Consider the following 24,305-nt stretch of genomic DNA (forward strand, 5'->3'; position numbering starts at 1 on the left):
GTTATCTAATATGTCTTTAAATTATCTTTTTTGACAGATTGTACAAACAACAACTACACCTACAAAATTTATCAATAAGTGTAAATGAGGTAGATCACAAGTTAGAGAATGAATTTACATTTTGATTTCAAATTTATATAAGTTAGTGATTAAATTATTTATTACAATGCAATATGATCGTTCATCTATAACAGAAATATATATATATATATATATATATATATTTGTTATAGATGAACGATCATAGAATATTAAATGTACAAGATGAAAAGCTAAAAAATCTTGCATTAGGATCTCTCCATAACATAACAATCTACTCAAATTATTATATTAATGGATTCAGATTTCACATGTCCCAATACTATTCACAAAGACTTGAGTATAATCTAGTGTTTGCATAAAAGGGTTCACAAATAACAATGATACTTAATTTGATTATTACGGTAGACTTGAGGAAATCATGAAGGTTGAGTATCCTGCTTTACCTTTGAAAATGTATGTATTATTCAGATGTTCATGATATCATTCAACTCCAAGAACAAATACTAGAATATATCGTTTTTACAATTTAGTTGAGGTTACAAGTTTGAACCTTTAATCTTCGAGTACAAGCTGGTCAAGTATTTTATCTTGAGTACCTAACGAAGAGAAGAAACCCTAGTGAATGGTTAACAGTGTGTCAAATAAAGCTTCGATCAACCATAGAAATATTGAACACCAAAATCATGATGCATATCAAAATGAAGAAGTTGAGATACACTCAGTTGATTCAAAAATACAATCCACATCACAATTACTTATAAATGTTAGTGTCACTTACGAGGAAATGGATGATGGAGAGATGTCTAGTAGTGAGGAAGTTGATGTACCAATAAAGACTAACAATGAGAACTTATAAAATGTTAATTTAGTTGATTCAGAATGATATTAGGTGATTAAAAATTAGTAACAATGTCATAGTATATTGTATGATTTTTTTTATTTTTTTCATCTCTCTAGTTAGAAGACATTGTTATTTCAAATGTGTATATCTTATACTATGATTTTACATATATAGTCATGCTACCAGGACATAGAACACATGACAACCAAATTATTTTGAAGGTTGTTGGTGACTGGTAAGTATTTATATATTTAGTAATTATTTCAGTACTTAATCTTCTTTTTATTTATCACACATATCTCATATATGTTATTTTTCCATGTAGCTTTGTCCCAAATGCTCATCAGGTCGCAGACTACATATCCAAGAGGTTTAAAGAACGATTGTCCTTATCTGGTACTACATGGAGGCTTGTAGACCAAGACATGATCCTATTAGTGTAATTTTTGGTAAATATTTTGAATATAAAACGTATTTTGTAGTTTAAATTAATATGACACTAATTCTTAAAATATATTATTACATAAGAAGTATATTTGAGAGGAGGGACATGAGATCGATTTTAGAAAAAATGGAACAACTACTGCTCTAAACTATATAGGGACATATTATATAAGTAGAGGCAGAGGGGCACCAAGCCATTTGAGGTCCCTGATGCAATTTGGGAGGCTTGAAGAACCATTTGGGTTGCCCAGTATTGGCAGTCCAATTCAACGATTGCTCGAGGCAATCACAATTCAAAGTTTGTTTGGTCGAGCATCAAATCCACAAAACATATTGCTGGATCCCGTTCTATCTTGGAGCATGCATCTAACTTGGTAAGTTTAAAATTAAGTTATATAAAAATTTTTTACATATGTTTTTTATTAGTTTTAATGTACTTATACTCTCTGTATGCAGGCTGCTAAATTACAGAGACCTACCACTTGTTGGGAGGTATTTAACAAGACTCATAAGAAGAATGATGGATCATTTGTCGATCGACATTCCTTAGCAATTAATGTAATAATACTAACTTTCATAAATATATTCGTAGACTTTATATGGAGGTTAGTAAAGTCATTATTTTGACACAGGAAACAATGGCCACTAGAGTTGCACGAACATCTCATTGTGGTGGCAGAGGGAGAGAGGTCATAATCTCTTTCCATCGATGAGGTTAATGATATTTATTATGATGTCGTCGGTGGAAGGAAGAAGACCTCCCTCTACAGGCTTGACTCTCAAGCCAAAGTTGTCGTCTTTGACTGGATGAGGGCTCTAGGGATCAGGGGACGTCCTAGTTTCTCCTCCTCATCTAGTGAGGTACAAATATTACGAGAGGAAAATCAGGATTTGCAGACTTGACTTGTCATTAGAGGAGACGATGGTCAAAAGGGACACAGAGGCATGGGAGATGCATGAGCGATAGGCTCAAATTGAGGAGATAGTCCGCTTTATGCAAGCGTTCGTAGCAGCGTTCACTCTAAATTCATAGATGTCACACCCATATCGTTTGGAGTTTCAAGAGACCAAGGACCCCGAGCATTCCTAATTATCTTTTATCTTAGTTTTTCATTTTTCTCTGTATTTCAATGAAAAATATTGCTATTATTTTTTTAAAATTATATACATCTCTAATTATATTATAATTTTCTATGATTATTTTAAGATATTGCATATTTCTATCACCATATACATCCAAATATCTAAAATCTAAAGTGAGATATGTTTTTTTTTTTATTTTGTATTTTATTTTCATCAAGATGCCTTGTATGGATGATATAAACTCTGTGCCCAAATTTTGAATATATTATGCAATAGATTCTATTAGTTTTAGATATTATCTTTTTTGTATATGGATTGTATTGTTTAAGTTGATATGGATGTTTGTTAATATAATTTTGTGTTGTAAGCTTGTTGATATGAATTATATTATGACTTTGCTGTGAAAATTATTGTTTGTGATAATTTGTATTTGATTATATTTGGATGTAAATAGGGAAAATGGATGAAATTCAAGAAGTTTTTTAAATGAAGGTCGATATGTTCCGTTTATCGAATTAACGACGGATATTAACTTTTCATCGCTAATGTGCTTATGGAATCTAAATTCCGTTCAAGATATTAGCGATGGATAATAACTTATCTTCTTTAATTAGCGACATATTTATTAAAATATGTCGTTAATTTACAATATATATAATCATTGTTATTTTTAGTGACGATGTTGTATATTCTATTGCAAAAACGTCAACGACGGAATATATTCCATCATTGATCTGGTGCTCATTGCACAAAGCGATGGATTAGCGATGGAATATGTATGTTACTAAACTAAACGTTATATTTTTTAAAGTGTATGAAATTATTTTTCTTTTCTTCAGAGTCATTTTATTTATTTTCATTCGCACGTCCTGTAAAAATAAAATAATTAAATTGACTCGGAGAACTTCAAATTAATTTTATTAAAAAATTATGGTTTAAATCACACGAACAACAATGGAGCCTTCTCTAGCAACGGAAAGAAAGAAAAAAAAAAACCCTCTCTCAGTGCAATGAATAAAGAGATCCAAAATAAAGAAGTTCGGATTAAGCAATTCAGTTACCTGGTGAGTTATTTCATTTGAACTAAATTAAGCATTAGGTTTCGTTTACTAAATCATTTAACAATAGTGTAAAAAGTACTTAAGATACAGGCAAAGAGATTTTTTGTCAGAATTTTAAAAGTGCGTCTCTAAAATGAATACAATCAAAAGATAACTATGAAACTCCTCGAAACATTAGCATTTGGACAAAGGTGAATTTCTAAACTAATACTTTAACCTTCAATAATGGTAGCTGGCGGGCGTTTTCAAGGAAAAAAAAATTCCTTACACTTCTAACCATTTGACAATAGATTATAAATTATAAATCGATCCTGTAATTTACCTTCACTCTTTGCAATCTCAGTCATGGGCTGCTTCAGGTAGTTATATATTCTTGCTCAGCATAAACTATGCATATATATTATTCTGCATGACGACAGGTCCAGTTCTGACTCTCGGAAATAGAGAATGCATTGACTAACATAACTAATTAAACCTCGATCCCAAGGTTTGGGATTGAGTGGCGACCCACACTAATCATTATATATCTATCCCAATAAATTCAACCTAGCTAGCTCAATCAATACGCCAAGGATCATGTGTGAAAGATAATTAACCAGAGTAAAGCAACGTGAGTTTTAAGCCAAAACATCATCATCATCATCATCATCAACAACGGTGTGGTGGTCGCGAGAAGACTTTTGAAAATCGATCGGCGAAGATAACGACGTCAGCCCTCGGATTAGAAAAATTGTAAATCTGGTGGCCAAAGGTTTCGTAGAATTGATAGTTGATTATTAAAACAATGGAAAGCAGCAGCTAGCTAGCGTGTGAGAAGTCCTTCTCTCTTTTTTTGAATACGCTTTGCGCATTGACTCCACCGCCTCGGGAACGTCAAGACGCAGAAAAAGTTGGGCATCGATCGACGACAAGGTCATTGTTACCGTGAAGAAGAAGAAGAAGAACAACAAGTAGAGAAGAGAAGAATGCATATAGATCTGTCCTTGGACACAGCTGATCAGGATAAAGATGAGCAGGAGTCTCGACGGGGACAAGGAGAAGATAAAGAGGAGGAGGAGGCGAAGCAGAAGGGGAAGGGACATGTGAGTTCAGGAAGGGGATCCGCCGGCGACGACCGCCATTCGATCGAGGATGAGGTGAGTTTCGAATGATAATTAATTAATCAATTAATCTGTTTAATTTTTGAAAGGTACCTGGATGTGGATCTTAATCCAGTTGGGGATTCTGCAAGCGGAGATGGAACGCATGAAGGCGGAGAACAAGATACTGAAAGAGGTCATCGAGAGGACCTTCAGAGACTATCAAGAGTTGCAGGCGAAGTTGTCGGGATTCCAGCAGCAAAATCATCAACCAGTATTACCCACTACTAATTTCTATCTATCTATCTATCGAGTTTTAATTATTCCATAATTCGATATGTAATTGTTAATTAATTGCCAAATTTAGGAGCAGCAAGTTTGTCTTTCTCTCGGAGGGGATCAGAGCAGCAGCTTCCCGGAGCAGAAGAAGTCGTCGGCCGAGAGCAAAGAAACCAAGCGACTGGAAGATGACAAGGAGTTGACTTTATCTTTGAGCTTGCAAACCTATGCCGACGACGATCCAGATCAACTAGAGGCCGAAGAAGCTGCTGATCAGGAGAAAGGCAAAGAGACGTCGACGCCATTGAGCAACTGGCCGCCGCCGCCGCCGCGATATGCCAATCCGGAGCCGTCCCAAGTTGCGACCCAAAGCATCAACCCGGCCACCAGAAAAACTAGAGTTTCCGTTCGAGCAAGGTGCCAAGGACCTACGGTGAGTGCATGCATACGACTGTTTTTCCATCCGCTCAATTAAATAGAGTGCATGCTAATTCCCAGATGAACGACGGCTGTCAATGGAGGAAATACGGCCAGAAGGTCGCGAAGGGCAATCCGTGCCCCAGGGCTTACTACCGATGCACCGTCGCGCCGGGGTGCCCGGTGAGGAAGCAGGTAATTTATTCGGAAATTTATTTCGGTCGCTAATTAGCTCGATTGAGTTTATCGAATTAAGGAGATGCATCTCTATTTGCCTTTTTTGTGTAACATTTGCAGGTGCAGAGGTGTCTGGAGGACATGTCGATATTGGTGACGACCTACGAAGGGACGCACAACCACCCCTTGCCGGTCGGCGCCACCGCCCTAGCTTCCACCGCCACCTCGGCAGCGGCTAATTTCCTGCTACCCAACGACGCTAATCCATCTTCCTACCTGAACCCTTACTTGGGGCACAACCCAACTTTTTCTTCTTCCTCCATGATCAGCGGCTTCGCTAATCCGATCGGCAGCTTTTCCGGCGCGGCTACACCGGGATCATCCGGCCAGCATCAAGTTCTTCCTTCCGGTGTAAAGTACCCATGGGCCATGCCCTACCTCTCGAGCAATTACAGTAGTCCTCACTTTGGTGGCGGAAATCCTTGGCTCTCGAGTAAGGATGAGAGGTCCACGCCTGAAAATGTTGCGGCGGTGGCCGCGGCGGCCATTAGCTCATTCATCGACAAGGAGAGCGGTGGAGGGCGCAAGGATGGGGAGAGCAGTGCGTGAGCAAGTAGAAGATCTCAGTAGAGATCAAAGATACACAGGTATATACACAATTAGACTTGATTGATCGATCAGTGCGGAGAATTATTGTTCCCTACATCTTTCATTGTTGTTCTTCTTGTTGCATACTGTTCCATAGGGTAATGTAGGTAGTTCCTTAATTTTTGCATTTATTCTGAAAACAATTTTGAGCATATATTCCTAGCTACATGATCATTAATAATTTCGTCGTCAAGAAGTTGGGCATATATTGATCAATGATTGAGTTTTTATCTTTACATCAATGGAAAGCAAACTTGACATTGATCAACAATTGTAGAATGATTAACTAGACTAGTTCCTTAGGCAATTAACTATCAATTATAAGTTGATCTCATAATTTATCTTTTTTAACATAATTTGAGAATTAATGCTAGTGATTAAGTTTCCTTAGTGTTTGATGAATGCAATTATGTAATTAACTATCTTAAATGATAAGTGATGATCGACATAGTGTTCAAAAAGAGAATCTTAAATGATTATTTACTATGGTTATAGAGAAAAGATAATGTATGAGGCTACAATTAATATTGACCATGTGTTGCTCAATGGCAAGGGAATAGGCATATTTAATAGTGTGGTGCATGGGCTCGTGCTAAACGCGACGACCTTGGTACCTTGGTCAACGTAGCTAGCTTGCATGAGCACGTACCCCAATGTTGCCCAAATTTTGATAGTATAGTTTATTAAGTTAAGAATTCAAATGATTTATAATTCATTTGATTAAAAAAAATAGATAGCTATCCAAACAAACAAGAGGTTGATGCATCATGATTCACGGACAAGTGCCGGAAAAATGAGGTTATTGTCATGGATGCACGTTCTCTTTGTATATAGAATCATGATTTAATAGATTTAGAGGTCTTTTAGCTACATAGAAGATTATATTTTTGAGTGAGCAAATGCATCACTCCACCAATCGCCATTTAGATTCTTGTATAGGAGATTCTTAGTTTAGCTCCACACAAGTAGAAAAATTGTGTCTTAGATTATATGGTTGAGATTTGAAGAACAAATGCAATCATGGTGTAGCACTAGCTAGCTAGGTTAAAGAATTCCCATTAATCATGATTCTTTATCATCTCAAATTATTGGCAATATATATCTAACTTAGCTCTTGAATAGCAAATTATATATTACAGTACTCATCTAATTTGGTGATATAAGATGATTGAATAATATGAAAATTACTTATGTGAAAGGTTTTGTAAAATTGATAGTGCATTTTAAGATATTGGATAGTCATGATGCACACTTTGATTAAGACTAATCTTAATCTATATATCTAAATTGATCAAAAGATCTCTAGATATGACATTAGAGAAGAGTTTAATTGATTAAGTACATTACTAATATTTATTACCAATATTTCTAGGAGTCAAACAAGCCACATGTATGGTGACCGATGAAAAACTTATGTGGAATCGAACCGGTCACATTTAGAATTGGTCAATTTGAAAAATTGAATATATGATATAAACTAAAAATAATAATAAATAAATAAACCACATGTACAAAAATTGTATCTTTGGTATTTTAATACATATATCCTGGTGGTCCCATTGCAGTGTCGGTAGGTGGTCTATATGGAGATATAACCGTGCTGGTGGAATAAATTTGTTCTGTCGGTATGTCTTCAGCTAGACCCCTTAAGCAAGGATATTCCATTTCACAATTGGATGCAACGAGCTCACATTCCCCACCATCTTTTGTTGCGAAAGGATTTATCCATTCATCCTCGGAGTTAGAATAGTTATCCTAGATTGGTTGGTGGGTTGACAAGGTGGATAAATATTGGATGTAGTCCAAATGGGAATCGTCGTCCCTCTTATAATTAAGAGTGGGTTCCATGGACTGCTGTACAGAGGCCCATGGGCTTGTAGTTGCTGCATGGTCCTGCTCATAATTATTAAGGGAGGAGGAGTCATCCTGTACTAGGATTGCAGTTGTCTCGTGTGGCATTAGAAGAGCAAAAATATCTACCGACGTGAAATGACCAGGTTGTTGTGAGGTCGAAGGTTGAGTATCTTTCATAGGGACATCCGAAGAACCGAATCCTTTATCTCCGCGATCAGTGTAGCTTAAGTGGGGTACCTCATATACTTCCAGAAAAGCTATCCTTTCGAGGATTAGTTGCGCAATTTTTTATTGTAGATGAATATAAATAGGTATGTTAGTGCGGTTAAATAAAAGGGCTTGAACTTCACCTCGATAATCGGAATCAATAACACCAGCACCAACTTCTACTCCGTTGTTCCATGCCAAACCAGAGCAGGAGGCCAGTCTGATTCAATGCGAAGTCTTGTATGGACTAGTTCCCGTCCATTTGGTTCAATAATTACTGTATGGCAGGCTGCTATGTCAAGTCCAGCGGATCCCGTCATCTGTCGTTGCGGTAGTACTACATGTTGTGAAATTTTGTTAACAAGAATATGTGGGTCAGTTTGCGAAGAGTTCCGAGTTTCATTGTCAGTGACTTGTTTTCCTTTGTCATCATAGTCTTCATAGTCTTTATGCTCAGCATAGTACTCTTCTACTATTCCATTATAATAGGCATAAATTCCTGGCTTGGTCTAAATAAGGACCGCCAGAATTTCTTGGACTTCATCATCTTTATTATTGTAAACAGGCTGCTCTATTGGTTGTGCAACAACATAGTTATTGAAGCTTAGAGAAATTCGTCCATCCATCTTTGTTTGACTATTGACTTCATATGGTTGCATTGGAATACTCATTTGAGTGGGATTAATTACCCAATTGAGGCCTTGTAAATGCCTTGTTGAAAGACTTCGTCCAGGGAGGGCGTTGACTCCATGGGAAGTTAAGTAATCTACCATACCCTGCACTTCATAAGCAAAGCCAACATTAGGGGTGTTTGAAAGCCTACCTACTAATCCTCTCGTAATTAAGAGATTAGCTTCACTGTTTTGCCATGCTTCATATCCTCTGGTGAGACAATTGATAAAAAATAACTAAAACTAACTAATCTTAATTCATTTCAATTGAAATAATAGAAATTACTTTAATTTAAAAAAAGATGGTTAATTAAAATTTAATGAGTTAATTAAACACTAGTCTCTTTAATTTTTACTATTTATATATATACATTTAGCTTAAATACTATATCCTTTTAAACCCTAAAAAAATAATACTAGATGCTCATAGATAGGTGTGCAACATAATATATATATATAGAGAGAAAGGTATTACATTGCACGTCGCCCCGTGTACGATGATGTCCATGACTCACTGAGAAATCAGGGTGCCTCGATTAATTCCAGACCCCCTGACTCACTTTCGAGCACCCAACTCACTTATGAACGCCCCGACTCACTCAGTCACCTACGATAGTCACACACGGTGAGTCGAACATTATATCAAAATCCATTTTATATACACACACGATTATGTTCTCTTGAGCACCCCCTCCTGGGCGATGTTGTGTGCGCCTGAGGGGGACCTCGCACTACAACAGTCAATGATGCATGTAGTGTGGGTCCCCCCTTAGGCACGCATGGTGTCCCCCTCTATATATATACCTATACTTACCTTATGATGCTTACTTTGTGAGCACCAAACTTATTTTTACAGCTTAGACTTTAAAATTTAAGGTTTACAATTTGATTTATAGTATTAAAACTAAAAAAAAAATATAATGAAGTTGCTTCATTAGATGAAATATCTTGATTAGACTCAATATTGAAATTATTTCTTGATTTAATTTCTTCATATACTTCGTCAACTTCAGTTACTTCGTATATTTCTCGATGTTGAACATTTTATACTACCTTCCAATGGCCTCCACGCTTTATATCATTTAAATAATAAACTTGGCTTGCTTGGTCGACCAAAATGAATGAGTCATCAGTGTACTATGTTTTAGAAGTGTTAATACATAAGAGATCAAACTCTTCAACCATTAATAATTTTAGGATTACATTGGAACTATTCATACAAGAATAATTGTACTTTATACATAAAAGAGTAAAATAGTTGAACAACATTCTTCAACACTCTAAAAAAATTTAAATTATCACCATAAGCAGATGATGGTACGCTAACCCCACTCTTCTGAGTAATTTTGCAAGAATCACGAGACCTTGTATGGTATCGAATATCATTTACAATGCAGACATCATACAATTGGACTTTAACATCAGGTCCTATTTCTAAATAATACAACTCATTTGTAATCTCTGAATTTGTTAAATTTTTTGGCTTTATCATTTTATCTATAAACCACGATGAAAACCTCTCTCATAATATTGCAGAATTTGATTTGGACTTTATGTGATAGAAATTGTAAATGTTCACTGCATAAATAAATATTTAAATTATAATTTTATAATAAAATATAAATAATAAAATTACATAATGTAAAATTTTACTTTTTATATCGGTCAACTTCTTTACAATTGTTGAGAATATACCAATGTGCTTTCTTAATTATACAAAGTCAAAGGCAATTTCAGATTATGTTGGTTGCCAAACACTCTTGTTTGTTGTGAGAAAACACTTAACTTGTATGTTACTGGTTGAACATCTTTATTTCATTCTGGCCTACTAAATCTTGTCTTAATTTGACTCATAATAAAGTCTTGCTTTATTATGATTTATTTTTTTATTTTGTCCAAATATTGTTCAAAGGGGTACATTCATTGTGACGAAATAGGTCCAACTAACATGGCTTCACGGTATAAATGAACTGTCAAATGAACTATAATGCCAAAAAATATTAGAGGAAATATTCATTCCATCTTACATAATATGAAGACTATTTCTGCTTCCATTTTATATAAGTTTGCTATGTGTAAATATCTTGCAGTTATATTTTGAAAAAAAAATCACATAACTCAATTAGTGTGCCACATATATTTTAAAAAAAATTTACATACAACCACCAGAAATATTCTTTGCAACAAGATATGACAATTATGTGATTTTAGTCCATGTAACTTTTCATCATTTGCATTCACATTTCTAGATATATTAGTAGCATATCCATTATGAAACTTTACAAATTTTAAAAATTGACAAAATTTACGCCTTTATTCTAATGTCAATGTGTAACTTGCATATAGTTTACTAAATTTGTTTCTTACTCTCTTTAAATGCAATTCATTTCTAATCCTCATATCCTACAAGTCTAACCGTACTTTAAATGTATCCTTTGACTTTTCATCTATATTTAATAATGTGTCAACCAAAGCATCACATATGTTTTTTTCAATGTGTGTCACATCTAAATTATATGTCAACTTTAAATCTGGTCAATACTTTAACTCAAAAAAATATAGACTTCTTTACTCAATTTAATTTATATCATCCAAAGATCACTACTGTTTTTTACTAGAATGCTTATTGAATGTCACATGGGGTAATACATCTAACTTTGCTAAAATCTCATAACCACAAAATCTTCGTGGTGGTCATTCTTATTCAATCTTTCCATTGAAATTCTTATTTCTATGCCATGGATGTTGCAAATTCAAGAATCGACGGTGACATGTGTAGTATATTTTACTCCGTAATCTTTGAGATTTAGTTTTAGTTACACATACTATAGGATCGGTGAGCATGTGAGGGGAGGGGGGGGGGGGGGGGGGGGTGAATCATGTGTATTTTAAAAATAGCCCTTTTTAAAAACTTCAGAAAAAGTGTAACGGAAAAACTAAATACAAGTGAAAAACACAAGACTCAATCGGTTAATTGATTCGAAACCTTCAGTGACTCTTACTCCAAGACCCACAATCCCTCTAATCGTATCAATGGGAAATCCACTATAATCCTTTTTTGGAATCGTCGGAAGAGTGAATCGAGTACAAGAATGAAGAGAAGTGTAACAACCCTACACTTCCCCTATATAGCCATTAAAATAAAATAAATAAAATTTGTTACCCAATATGAAAAGAAGAGCCCAAAGTGAGCTCAAATGTTGGGCAGAGCAGCGTTGTAGTAGGATTATAGTGCAGTAGATGTCTTGAGAGCAATAGAGATTAAGCATAGAAGTTGTGTTCAATGCATTATTCGACAGCTTTTTTCATAGATCATCTGACGAGCCTCCTTCCCTTGGAGGCGCCTCTGGTAGATCTGATCCTTACCAAAGACATTGGCTCTTATTCGCGCGGAGGTGCCTCTTTCTCACTAGAGACGTCTCGGTTCGCCGAGGCTTTATCCTTCACAGCCGCAACCCTTATCCACGCAGGGAGGCACCTCCATTCACCTAAGGTGCCTCCATGCCTTCTGCAACTGAGGCACCTCCTTACCAATGAGGAGCCTCTGCACCTCCAGCATAGAGGTTTCGGCTAACTTCTCCGAGGCTTTGCCAATCCAACAAAAGCACCTATGGTGAACAATATCTGAGATTCCTTTTTCTTCTAACTCCTACAGAGACATGTTAGTGCATAGAAAAAAAATAATAGAACCTGCAAAATAGACTTTGCCCAATTTATAAGCATTATTAATTATATCATGTCCTTCAGACCAGGATCAAGTTTTAGTCTCAGTTTAGACTTCCAAAATTGATTTAAGTTGGACCAACGCCTAAAGTCCCTAATTGGGACTCGTCCTCACTATATCACTTTCCTCTAGTGACTTACCTTACTTACCATGCAAAATCACTTGATTCTCTTTGACCCACTAGGTCTTTCTGCCAGTTGTCATGTCCACATATCTAACTGGACTTTGGTCAACTATCAGGTCCCGCAGACTCATCTAGACTTCCTACCATATATCATGTCCTCCAGACCTATATGGGCTTTCCACTAGCTATCAGGTCCAACAAACCTAGCTGGATTTTAGCCTGGTGTCAGATCCTCTAGACTTATCAAGTCCTGCATACTTGGTAACAAGGTTAGATAATATAACATCTAATTTTAATTTATTTGTCATTTATCAAAACCTAAGTTTGATCATTGGTGCTAATTGCACTAACACATACTAGACAAACTTTATAACCCTTTGTGCTCCATCTAGATATCATTCCATATGCTAGAAAGTCATGCATGATCTACATTACAACAACATATAATTGAAATACTTATTCAGTCGATACATCAAATGCTTCCACTCCATCATTCCATAGCTCATTTAGTTCATTGATCAAAGGTAGTAAGCATACATCTATCTCTTTCCCAGGTGATTTAGGCCTAGGAATTAAAAAGACATAATCAAATATGATGACTTCATCATTTTCCATGGTGGTAAATTATTATTCACAAGTATAACAAGCCACATGCTATAAGCATTTGACATGTTTTTGCATGTACCAAAGTTAGTTTCGATGTTGATCAACCAAGTCAAGTTATATATTATGTGTTTGATGAATTGTGTCTAAGTGTACAGGAACTTAGGAACACATGAGTTGAGTAGAAGATGCAGCGAGAGAGAAGGATAGCACGGGAATGGAGCTGATGAGCTAAGTGTTGGATCGAAAGCGCTAAGGGGGGGGGGGTGAATAGCGCTCGTGGCTTTCACGCGTTTCGGATTCGAAGAACGAACGAGTAATAAGCAGCGGAATTAAAAGAAAAGCAATCGTGAACACAAGTTATTTACTTGGTTCGGAGCCTAGGGTGACTCCTACTCCAAGGCTCACGCTCGTTGAGCGTTTACGTTGGGCAATAACTATAATAACGTTTAAAGATTGATGATTACAATATGCTGAATAAAGAATACCGACAAAAAGGAAGAAGAACGTTAGCCGTCAGTTGTCGGAGCAGTAGGGCGTTGTTTGAGTGTTCGGAGCAGCGTACACGTGCACAGTTGGTTCTGTTCAAGATTGATGATTAGGCTGCTTCTTGAGGCTCCTTTTTATAGGCTCCGTAAGACTGATCCAGATCCCCAAGTCTCGGGATCAGGTTTGACCCGAGGTGGATCGGTCGACCAATCCCCGGTTCGGTCGACCGTTCAGGCGATCTCCTCCTATCCGATCCGCCCGATCCGTTCACTCCGCTTTGATATGGTCAAGTTTTATCCTCGGTTCGGTCGACTGAAAATCTGGTTCGATCGACCAATCCCTTGCTCGAGCCCGGTCCACTCGCTGGAAGTCTGATCAGCTGCTTTGGGGGTTCGGTCGACCGATAACCCGGTTCGATCGACCGATCTCGGTCAATTCTGACCCTGCACAAAAATTGTTAGAAATGTTCTCTTGCAAAATAAAGTTAGAATATAGTAGATAGTATATAAGTAAATAAATTGACAATCTTCGGATTGTCTGGTTCTGACTTCGGATTTCCGGTCGGAAACCCTAGGTCGAACCGACGCCTACTGTTCTCTCTTCCAGGGAATGCACCCTCACCTACTCCACTCAAGAGAAGTTACCTTTTGCCAGCTCGGTCCTCCAGACCGATTGGACTTTTGCTCGACGCTCAAATCTTTCGATCTTCATGCTGGATGCCCGCTCTATGACTCGTCCAGGCTTCCACCTGGTTCGCGACACCAGGATTTCCACATAGGGTTACCGCCCCCTAGGATTTCTGCCCGAAGACTTCGACCTGCCAAGACTTTTCGCCTAGGGTTAACACCCCCTAGGACCTAGGGTTACCGCCCCTAGGATTTTCCACCTGCCTAACCGTAGTTAGGACTTTTGCCTAAGTATACTTAGGACTTTCCTAAAAAGCTTAATCAACATATCAGATAACAACACACCTTAACTTTGAATCCTTTTGCCATTATCAAAACTTTGCTTCGATCGTCGGATGCTTCCCGCACCAACAATCTCCCCTTTTTTTTATTATGACAACAAAAATTCAAAGTTAAGTACAATAATGCTGTAAAGAATTTTCAAAGAACAATACAAGCACGATAGTATATTTTAAGTACAGTAAGTGAAGAACTTCCCCTTAATAAAAGATCCTCTTTAAATTTTTTTGAATTTTCTTATACTCTTCCCCTTTGCCATATCAAAATTTTCCTTATACTCTCTTTAGGTATAGTAAGTGACTATTGGCTTTAGCTCAAATGACATTAGTACAACTTAGTTTTTTTTTTTAAAAAAAAATAGACTTAGAATATTTTAGTTTGTCACAAAATCCTCTTAGCTAATACTTGAGGAAAACAAATATGTAAAATATTAAAACACTTAACTTTTGGTAGATAAAGTTTCCTTGTAACACTTTTTAGCTAAGTGAAAAAGTTTTATTATAAGTTTAAGAAGGCTTTTGAAAAATACTTAGCCAAAGTTTGAAAAAAAAAATTGCAAGAATATTTAGCTAAGGAAAGTTTTATTTTGAAAAGTAATTTAGCTAAAAAGTTTGAAAAACATAGATGAGTTTTAACAGAAAAAAATTTGATTTAAAGCTCCTTGATTTAAATAATTTTAGCTAAGGCCACTCCCATATAGAAACATTCAAGGAATCCTATAGTCCAAGCATGAGTAATTTTAATTCCTTAGTCGCATGTCTAACCATTTGCTACTAGCTGTTCACCTAGAGGCTAACAATTTTCACTTGGTTAGTCAAGTTAAGTTAGTGATCCAGTTAGATTGACTATGACAGGATTACTTAACTTTATTAATGTATTTTTGGTATTTAACACTCAGACTTATGTCGATGCACTGACATAAGCATTCTTAAGTCCAGACAGTACCCTATGCATCTCACACCGTTCTAAGTATTTTCAAATACAAGTAAATTAGTCCTAGTGTGCTTGTAAGATGCTCTGACTGAAACTAGAGGTACATGATTTATAGGGGTAAAATCCTTGGCTAAACCAGATTTAAAAGACTAACAAAATTTGGAATTTTGAAAAATCTTTTTCCTAAGATTTTAAAATCAAAAAAAAATTGTGAAAGATAAGTTCTATTCTACTAAGCACATCCCTATTTGTCTTCTAAGTGAACTGAACTCAAGTTCAGGTAAGGGCTTTGTGAATATGTCAGCTAGGTTTGATTTTGACTCAACATAGTTAAGTACAATATCACCCTTAGCTACGTGATCCCTTACAAAGTGGTGTTTTACTTCTATATGTTTAGTCCTTGAGTGGTGAATTGGGTTTTTTGTTAGATTAATTAAACTTATATTATCAATTGAAATTTGTGTTTTCTGATATTCTAGTTGATAGTCTTTAAGGGTATGCATCATCCATAACAATTGAGATGTGCATTCACCTAAGGCTATATATTCAGCTTCAGTGGTAAATAAAGAAACATAATATTATTTTATACTTGACCAACTTACTAGGCACTGACCTAGAAATTGATAGCTACCACTTGTGCTTTTTCTATCTAACTTGCACCCAGCATAGTCTGAGTCTGAGTAACCGGTTAGGTCAAGGGTGCAAGATCTAGGGTACCATAGTCCTACATTTAGGGTTCCCTTAATATACCTAAGGATTCTTTTGACAAAGGTTAAGTGAGACTCTTTTGCACAAGATTGGTATCTTGCACACATACCTACTGCGAAAAGAATGTCTGGTCAGCTCGCAGTTAGGTACAGTAGACTCCCTATCGTACTTCGATAGTATTTCAAGTCTACTGGTTTACCTTCTAAGTCTGAGTCAATTTTAATATTAGTAGCCATTGGTGTATTAATATTTTTTGAGTTTTCCATTCCAAATTTTCTAACTAATTCCTTAGCATATTTAGTTTGATAAATATAAATTCTATCTTTGGTTTGTTTAATTTGTAAACCTAGAAAGAAGTTAAGTTCACCAACTAGACTCATTTCAAACTCATTTTTCATTAATTTTGTAAATTCTTTTAGAAATTTAGAATTAGTTGAGCCAAATATTATATCATCTACGTAAATTTGGGCTATAAAAATATCTTTTTCTAAGATTTTTACAAAAAAAGGTTGGATTTATTTGACCTTGGTTGAACCCTTTTGATATTAGATAATTGGACAAATGTTCATACCAAGCCCTAGGTGCTTGTTTTAGTCCATATAGGGCCTTTTTCAGTCTAAAGACATAATTTAGTTGTTCTAAGTCTTTAAATCCTGGGGGTTGACCTACATATACCTCTTCTTTAATGGATCCATTTAAAAATATGGATTTTACATCCATTTGATATAGCTTGAATCCCTTGTGTGTTGCATAGGCCAGCAGCATCCTAATGGATTCAAGTCTGGCTACAGGGTCGTAGGTCTCATCATAGTCTAACCCTTCTACTTGATTGAACCCTTTAGCTACTAACCTAGCTTTGTTTCTAACTATTTCGCCTTGATCATTTAATTTGTTTCTAAAAATCCATTTAGTATCAATTATGGTTTTGTTAATGGGTTTAAGTACTAATTCCCAAACCTGAATTCTTTCAAATTGGGTCAACTCTTCTTGCATTGCTAAGGTCCAATCTGGGTCTGGTAGGGCTTCATCTATAGTTTTGGGTTCAATTTTGGAAATAAGGGCTATTTGGCTAAGGTTCCTATAAGATGACCTAGTTCTGACTCCTAGAGTTGGATCACCCAAAATTTGGTCAGATGGGTGATTGGTGCTTGTTCTTGTTGGTATTATACTTGGGTTAATAATTGGTTCTTCAGATTCATTAAGTTCAGGTTGAATTTCGTCATCATCTTCTGTATTTCTTGAGTTAACATTTTATGTATTATTATTTTCCTTTATTATATTGGATGGTTTATTTTCTTCATCAAATATTACATTTATTGTTTCTTCAACTTTTAGGGTGATCCTGCCCGAACGCTGAATCAACGGACGCTGGGCACGTGGCGCTCCCCGGCTGTTGAAGTGGATCTTCGACTGGTTGCACGAACCTCCGGCGAACCTGCACAGAAGTCGGGCCGGGAAGGGGTTCCCGGCGGCGACCTTCCGACGCTCAAGTCAGGCAAGCAATTAGTGAGAAAAGTGGCTCCAAAGATGTCCAACGCGTACCTCCGGCGAAGTATAAGGCTCTTTATATAGAGCGGTGAAAGAGCTCCTGCACGTCCACCGAGGCGCATACGTGTCCGCAGCCCATACCTCGGTATGTGTCTGTCAGAAAGCTTACCTGACGCCATACTGCTACAGTTCAAGCACGTCTTCGATGGGACAACAGAACACCTCGTTGTCAGACTGGGAGTATGGCCTAGCCATAGTACTTGACAGCTGTCATAAGATGTTCTTGTCCTTCTTTACCGACTACAGGCCGGGGCGTCCGTCCGACCGGCGGGACGAGGAGTCCGTCCGGCCAGCATTCCTCGTTTGCCCGGCCGGACGGCCCTTACATCACGTCCGGCCTTCCCTCTTCATCGGCATGCTGGGAGATCTTCGGTAAGATATTATATAGGGACTACTAGCAGTATGTTACATTGTCTTCGGACCATCATGGAGTCCGATCGGCCCTTCGTTATTGTTCCATTGAGCGTCAGAACCCCGACCTCTATCGGGGCACCTTTTGCTGTCCGTTATTCACCGGTCGGCCGGCTGGGAGGTCAGCCCATCCTTCTCCGGTCGGCCACCTGGTCTTTTGACTGCCACGTGGCATTGACCCCTCAGAATGGGAGCCCCCTGTTCTAACCGCCGGATCACTTGCCTCCCCTTCAAGTCTAGTCGAAGGAGGCGATTAGTCCGAATGACTGGACTACTAGCCTAGCCGGGCGGCATCTTCAGGCACTCCTCCTCCGCTCGGCTTCCCGCAGGGATGGCCTTATAAAGTTGGTCAACAGCAACCTTCCTCGGATCTCCTCGTAACCCGTGCCAATCTTCGACATTAAGGCTGAGCATGCGCTCATTAAATGCATCGAATGACCAAACGCCACATGGCGAACTGTCGTCATCGTACGGCGGCGGCGGTGTGGTGCTTTGATGGGATCGAGGCTGTTCGAAATGGACGGCGCGATGGGCGCTTTGATTACCGTGACCTGGATCCAACGGTGGAGGCCGCCCGGCCTCCACCCTATAAAATCTTCATTCGCTCCGCCGTTGCCTCACTCCTTCTTGCGCGTGCCCCCAGTTATTCGTCTCGTTCTAGAGCTCCGGCGATCGTGTTCTCCTGCTTTCGTCGATCCTCGGTGTTCTTCCCTCGATCCTCTTTTTTTCCCGTAAGATTCTCCCCTTTTCTTTCTCGTCTTCGGTACTTTCTTTGCATTTCTTTCCCCGATTTTCGTTTCCCGGGGCTCTTTTCACTTGATACCGTCTTTCTTCTACCTTTCTGCCCTTTTGATTTCTCCCGCTCGGATCATGGCTAGTTCTTCTCATCCTGAAGATCAGTCCCTCGGTCCATGGTACACTACCATGCAGTCTCGATTCGAACAGCAGGACTTTGATGTTCTGACAGACAATTTTGAAATCCCAGATGATTTCGAAATTCGTTTAGCCGGTCCTTCCACTCGGCCGCACAGGCCGCCGCGCGGAGCTTTCTCTGTCTTCCGCGACCAGTTTACCGTCGGTCTGCGTTTCCCTGTACATCCGTTCATCATAGATGTTTGTAATTTTTCCGGTGTGCCGCTCGGCAGTCTGGTACCCAACACCTTTCGTCTCCTCTGTAGTGTTGTTGTTTTGTTTAAGATTCACAACATCCCCCTCTGACCGGAGGTCTTTTTTTATTTCTATTATCCCAAGCAAGCTGAGCCGGGCACCTTCATGTTCCAAGCTCGGCCCGGCTTAGTCTTCTTCAACAAACTACCTTCTTCCAATAAACATTGGAAGGATTATTTTTTCTACATCCGTATGCCCGATCGAGCCAACTTCCCGACCCAGTGGCAGGTCAGCCTACCCCCCACTCCCGAGCTGAAGAAATTTAAGACTCGACCGGACTACCTCCACGCTGCAAATATGCTAGCCGGTCTGCGCCTTGACATCAATAAGTCACGAAGGAGTGATGTACATCTTCGGCCTGAGTCCCATACGGACTCCTCTTCCGACCGGCTTCGGTAAGAATTTTACTTTAGCATTTGCTTTGATTGCTAACTGATTTCTTTTCTTTCCTTTGCAGCGGACATCGTCATGGATTCGGTGATGGCCGACGTTTTGAAGAGAAAGGCGGCAGCTCTGGAAGCCGCGACGGCCAAAGAAATGGAAGCGCTTGGTATCCAGCCGGTCGGATCCCATGAAGGAGAGAGCGGGACTCAGGTTGAGTCAACTGTTCCGGCTTCCCAACAGAACGTGGCGAGCGTAGCCACTCCCACTGGGGAACCAACTGTCCCCGAGGAAGGTTCCGCTTGGGAGGAAGAACCACCTGTACAAAAGCGACGCCGAGTGGAGACTCCCCTTCGGTCGGCTACCTCCACGGTCCAACCATCCGAGCGGGTCACTGCGACTGCTCGGGGCAAGGCGCCAGAGATCGAAGCCATTTCGTCCGACCGGACGCCTTCTGAATGGGACGAGTCGGCTGCTCCAATTGAGGCTACTCCGGTGAGCACCCTTCCGCCCGTTCGTCATTCAGTCCAACGCTCAACCATTCATTCCCAGTTTTCTGTGCCGGCTTCTGATCCCCTTCCGACCGCCGGTCGGACGATCCCCGGCCACGGCCGCACTATACGAGTCTCTCTTCATCTCCCGACTGAAGAGTTGTTGCCCGAGGCCGACCGCCCGACCGTGCCCGAGCACACCATCACTTTGAAGGGGCCCCTAGCCGAGATGTGGGCCGACGCTCGGGAGCGCGTCGCGCTGATCCCCCTCTGCAACTTGGCCAATAGCCACATGCAGGAGGCCATGGGGGTAAGTTCGTTTTCTCTGAAGTTTTGCCTGCATTTTTCCGATCAGCTACTAACAATTTTCTTTTGCCAGAGATGGGTGGAGGAGATCGCAGTCTCCAACCGCCTTGCCATGGTGGACGAGGAGTTAAGGCAGCTGAAGGCGGCTAGCGGTCCGTCCGGCTCTCAAGGCCCTTTGTATGCTGAGCAGCAAAAGGAGCTGAAGAAAGCTCAAGCTTTGTTGGCGGCTGAACAAAAAAAGACGGCCGATCAGGCCCATGCCTTGGCCGAGTCCGAGCGACAAGTCAAGTCGCTCGATACAAAAATAACTTTGGCCACCACTCGGAAAAATACGGCTATCTCCAATCTGGAGAAAAAGAACGTGGAGGCTCGGGGCCTGGAGCTGAAGATAAAGGAGTTGACAGAGCAGCTCGACAGGGAGAAAGCGGGTCGCTCGGCCGACGCGGCCAAGCTTCAGAATCTGAATGAGGCCCTTACTGGCTCCCAGGCGGCTTTCAAAGAATATCAAGATGCCGAGCCGAGTCGCCTCGCTGCCTTAAGACAGAGCTACATCCGCTCGCCTGAATTCTCGGAGAAAATATGCGAGTGGATGTACACAGCCTTCGACTTGGCTATGACCGCCACCACCACTTATCTGAAGTCTAAGGGTCTTCTTCCGGAGTCTACTAATATTCCGGCCGGCGATCAAGTGGCGCTTCTGAGTAACATTCCCAGGGACCTCTATGATTTCATTGAGTAGACGTCTGTAGGTGTAGTTGGGTCGCTAGGCCAAAAAATGACCCTTTTTGTAATTAGGCCGCTCGGCCTTAAGTTCTAATCTTAATGCAATGCTTTTCTTTCACATACTGTCTCTTTGCTAGTGAATATGTATGTTGCCTACTCACCCTTCCGCTCGGCTAAATATGTAACATTTCGACTGCTTAATATTCCGCTCTGATTCCAGAAATCGCTCGCTAGATCCCGGCAAGTACCCTTGGGTGCTGGGCCGAGCGGACCATAGAGATGCGCTAACAATATTGAAGGCGAGTTTCTGGGGCAACTGCATCCCTTTTATGGGCATCTTCCGCTCGGATGATTTATAGACGCCGGCTCGTCTCTCGATCTTTAACGTCGGAGCTCGACGGTCTTCCGCTCGGATGATTTATAGACGTCGGCTCGTCTCTCGATATTTAACATCGGAGCTCGACGGTCTTCCGCTCGGTGGGTTTATAGACGCAGGCTCGTCTCTCGATATTTAACGTCGGAGCTCGACGGTCTTCCGCTCGGCGGGTTTATAGACGCCGGCTTGTCTCTCGATATTTAACGTCGGAGCTCGACGGTCTTCCGCTTGGACGTTTATAGACGCCGGCCGCTCGATATTCCGGACGCGTACTTCCGCTTTGCTAGCAAGGCTCGCTCGCTATAAGCCGACGCCTTTGGCCCTGCCGAGCGGAACGTCGAGTCGGTCGAACGGTATTGGCGGCGACTTCTCGGACCTTCGCCTCGATATTTAACGTCGGAGCTCGACGGTCTTCCGCCCGGGTGTATAAACGCCGGCTCGTCTCTCGATATTTAACGCGAGCTCGGCGGTCTTCCGCTTGGCGGGTTTATAGACGCGGCTCGTCTCTCGATATTTAACGTCGGAGCTCGACGGTCTTCGGCTCGATGATTTATAGACGCCTCGTCTCTCGATATTTAACGCCGGAGCTCGGCGGTCTTCCGCGGATGATTTATACACGCCGGCTCGTCTCGATATTTAACGCCGGAGCTCGGCGGTCTTCCTTCGGATGATTTATAGACGCCGACTCGTCTCGATATTTAACATCGGAGCTCGACGGTCTTCCGCTTCGGCTGGATGACACCGACTCGTCTCTCGATATTTAACATCGGAGCTCGACGGTCTTCCGCTCGGCGGGTTTATAGACGCCGGCTCGTCTCTCGATATTTAACGTCGGAGCTCGACGGTCTTCCGCTCGGAGGGTTTATAGACGCCGGCTCGTCTCTCGATATTTAACGTCGGAGCTCGACGACCTTTAAGGCTAACTTAATACAGCCGTTCGGCGAAGCTATTTGTCATCCTTCAATTATTTTGGCTTCCTGCATTACAATGGCATGGGCGACTAGAATATACACGAAAATGAGTTACATCAGTGCACCTTTCACCCAGCTCTATAAGGCTGGAGATGATTTGCACTCCATGGCCGATCCAGCTGCCGTCCTTCTTCATCCTCCAAATAGTAAGCGCCCGAGCGGAGCTTTTCGATGATTTTGAAGGGGCCTGCCCAAGGAGCTTCTAATTTGCCGACGTCGCCGACCGGCTTTACTTTCTTCCAGACAAGGTCACCGACCTGGAACGATCTGGGGATTACGCGCCTGTTGTAGTTTTGCTTCATCCGTTGACGGTACGCCATCAGCCGGACGGACGCCTTGGCTCGCTCTTCATCAACCAAATCCAGCTCCATGTTCCTCCGCTCGGCGTTGCCTTCATCGTAATTCTGGATCCGGACGGATTCGACACCGACTTCGACGGGAATCACCGCTTCGCCGCCGTATACCAGATGAAAAGGCGTGATGCCCGTTCCTTCCTTGGGAGTCGTTCGGATGGCCCATAGGACGCCCGGCACTTCATCCACCCAACTTCCTCCCAAATGGTCGATCCGAGCGCGCAGAATACGAAGAATTTTCCGATTGGCTACTTCGGCTTGACCGTTGCTTTGGGGATAGGCTACAAATGTGAAGTGTTGCTCGATGCCATAGCTTTTGCACCAATCTTCAAGCAATTTTCCTGTGAACTGCCGCCCGTTATTGGAAATAAGTCATCGGGGGATACCGAACCGACAGATGATGTTCTGCCAAATAAATTTCTTGACCATCTGCTCGATGATCTTGGCTAGTGGCTCGGCCTCCACCCACTTGGAGAAGTAATCAACCGCCACCAATAAAAATTTCCGCTGTCCGGTCGCCATAGGAAACGGACCCACAATATCCATTCCCCATTGGTCGAATGGACAAGAGACAGTAGCGGCCTTCATTTCTTCCGCCGGTCGGTGAGAGAAATTATGATACCTTTGGCAAGAAAGGCACGTCATGACGATCCTAGCGGCGTCTGTTTGTAAAGTTGGCCAGAAATATCCGGCCAACAGGATTTTCTTGGCCAGCGATTGTCCGCCCGGATGCCCACCGCAGGATCCTTGATGCACTTCTTGGAGGATGTACGCCGTGTCTTCCGAGCTCACGCATTTCAGTAACGGGCGGGAGAAAGCCTTCTTGTAGAGTTGATCTCCAATAAGTGTGAACCGACCGGCTCTCCTCCTCAGTAGCTGAGCCTCATCTCGATCGGACGATGTAGCACCCGAGCGAAGAAACTCCATGATGGGTGTCCGCCAGTCGCTCGGCGATGTGAGGGCCTCCATCCGATCGACGTGCGCCACCAAAGATACTTGTTCAATTGGCTGCTGGATGACGATCGGCGTTATTGAGCTTGCAAGTTTGGCTAACTCATCAGCCACTTGGTTCTCCGCTCTGGGTATCTTCTGGATAATAACTTCTCTGAAGTCGGCCTTGAGTTTCTCGAAGGCTTGAGCGTAAAGCTTGAGCCGAGCGTTGTTGACTTCAAAAGTACCTGTCAACTGCTGAGCGGCCAATTGGGAGTCTGAATGGAGCGTTACCCGTC

At 40.9% G+C, this 24,305-nt stretch overlaps 1 protein-coding gene across 1 annotated transcript; it reads left to right on the forward strand.

Moving 5' to 3' along the window:
* Positions 1-4,340: 4,340 nt before the first annotated feature.
* Positions 4,341-6,251, forward strand: LOC121977418 (probable WRKY transcription factor 9). The gene is made up of 5 exons (XM_042530000.1): positions 4,341-4,607; positions 4,687-4,824; positions 4,918-5,262; positions 5,328-5,441; positions 5,544-6,251. The coding sequence occupies exons 1-5, from the start codon at positions 4,437-4,439 to the stop codon at positions 6,030-6,032; spliced, it is 1,257 nt and encodes a 418-aa protein (XP_042385934.1). The 5' UTR covers positions 4,341-4,436; the 3' UTR covers positions 6,033-6,251.
* Positions 6,252-24,305: the final 18,054 nt, after the last annotated feature.

This window comes from Zingiber officinale, chromosome 4B (assembly GCF_018446385.1).
Source record: "Zingiber officinale cultivar Zhangliang chromosome 4B, Zo_v1.1, whole genome shotgun sequence".
Classification (NCBI taxonomy): domain Eukaryota; kingdom Viridiplantae; phylum Streptophyta; class Magnoliopsida; order Zingiberales; family Zingiberaceae; genus Zingiber; species Zingiber officinale.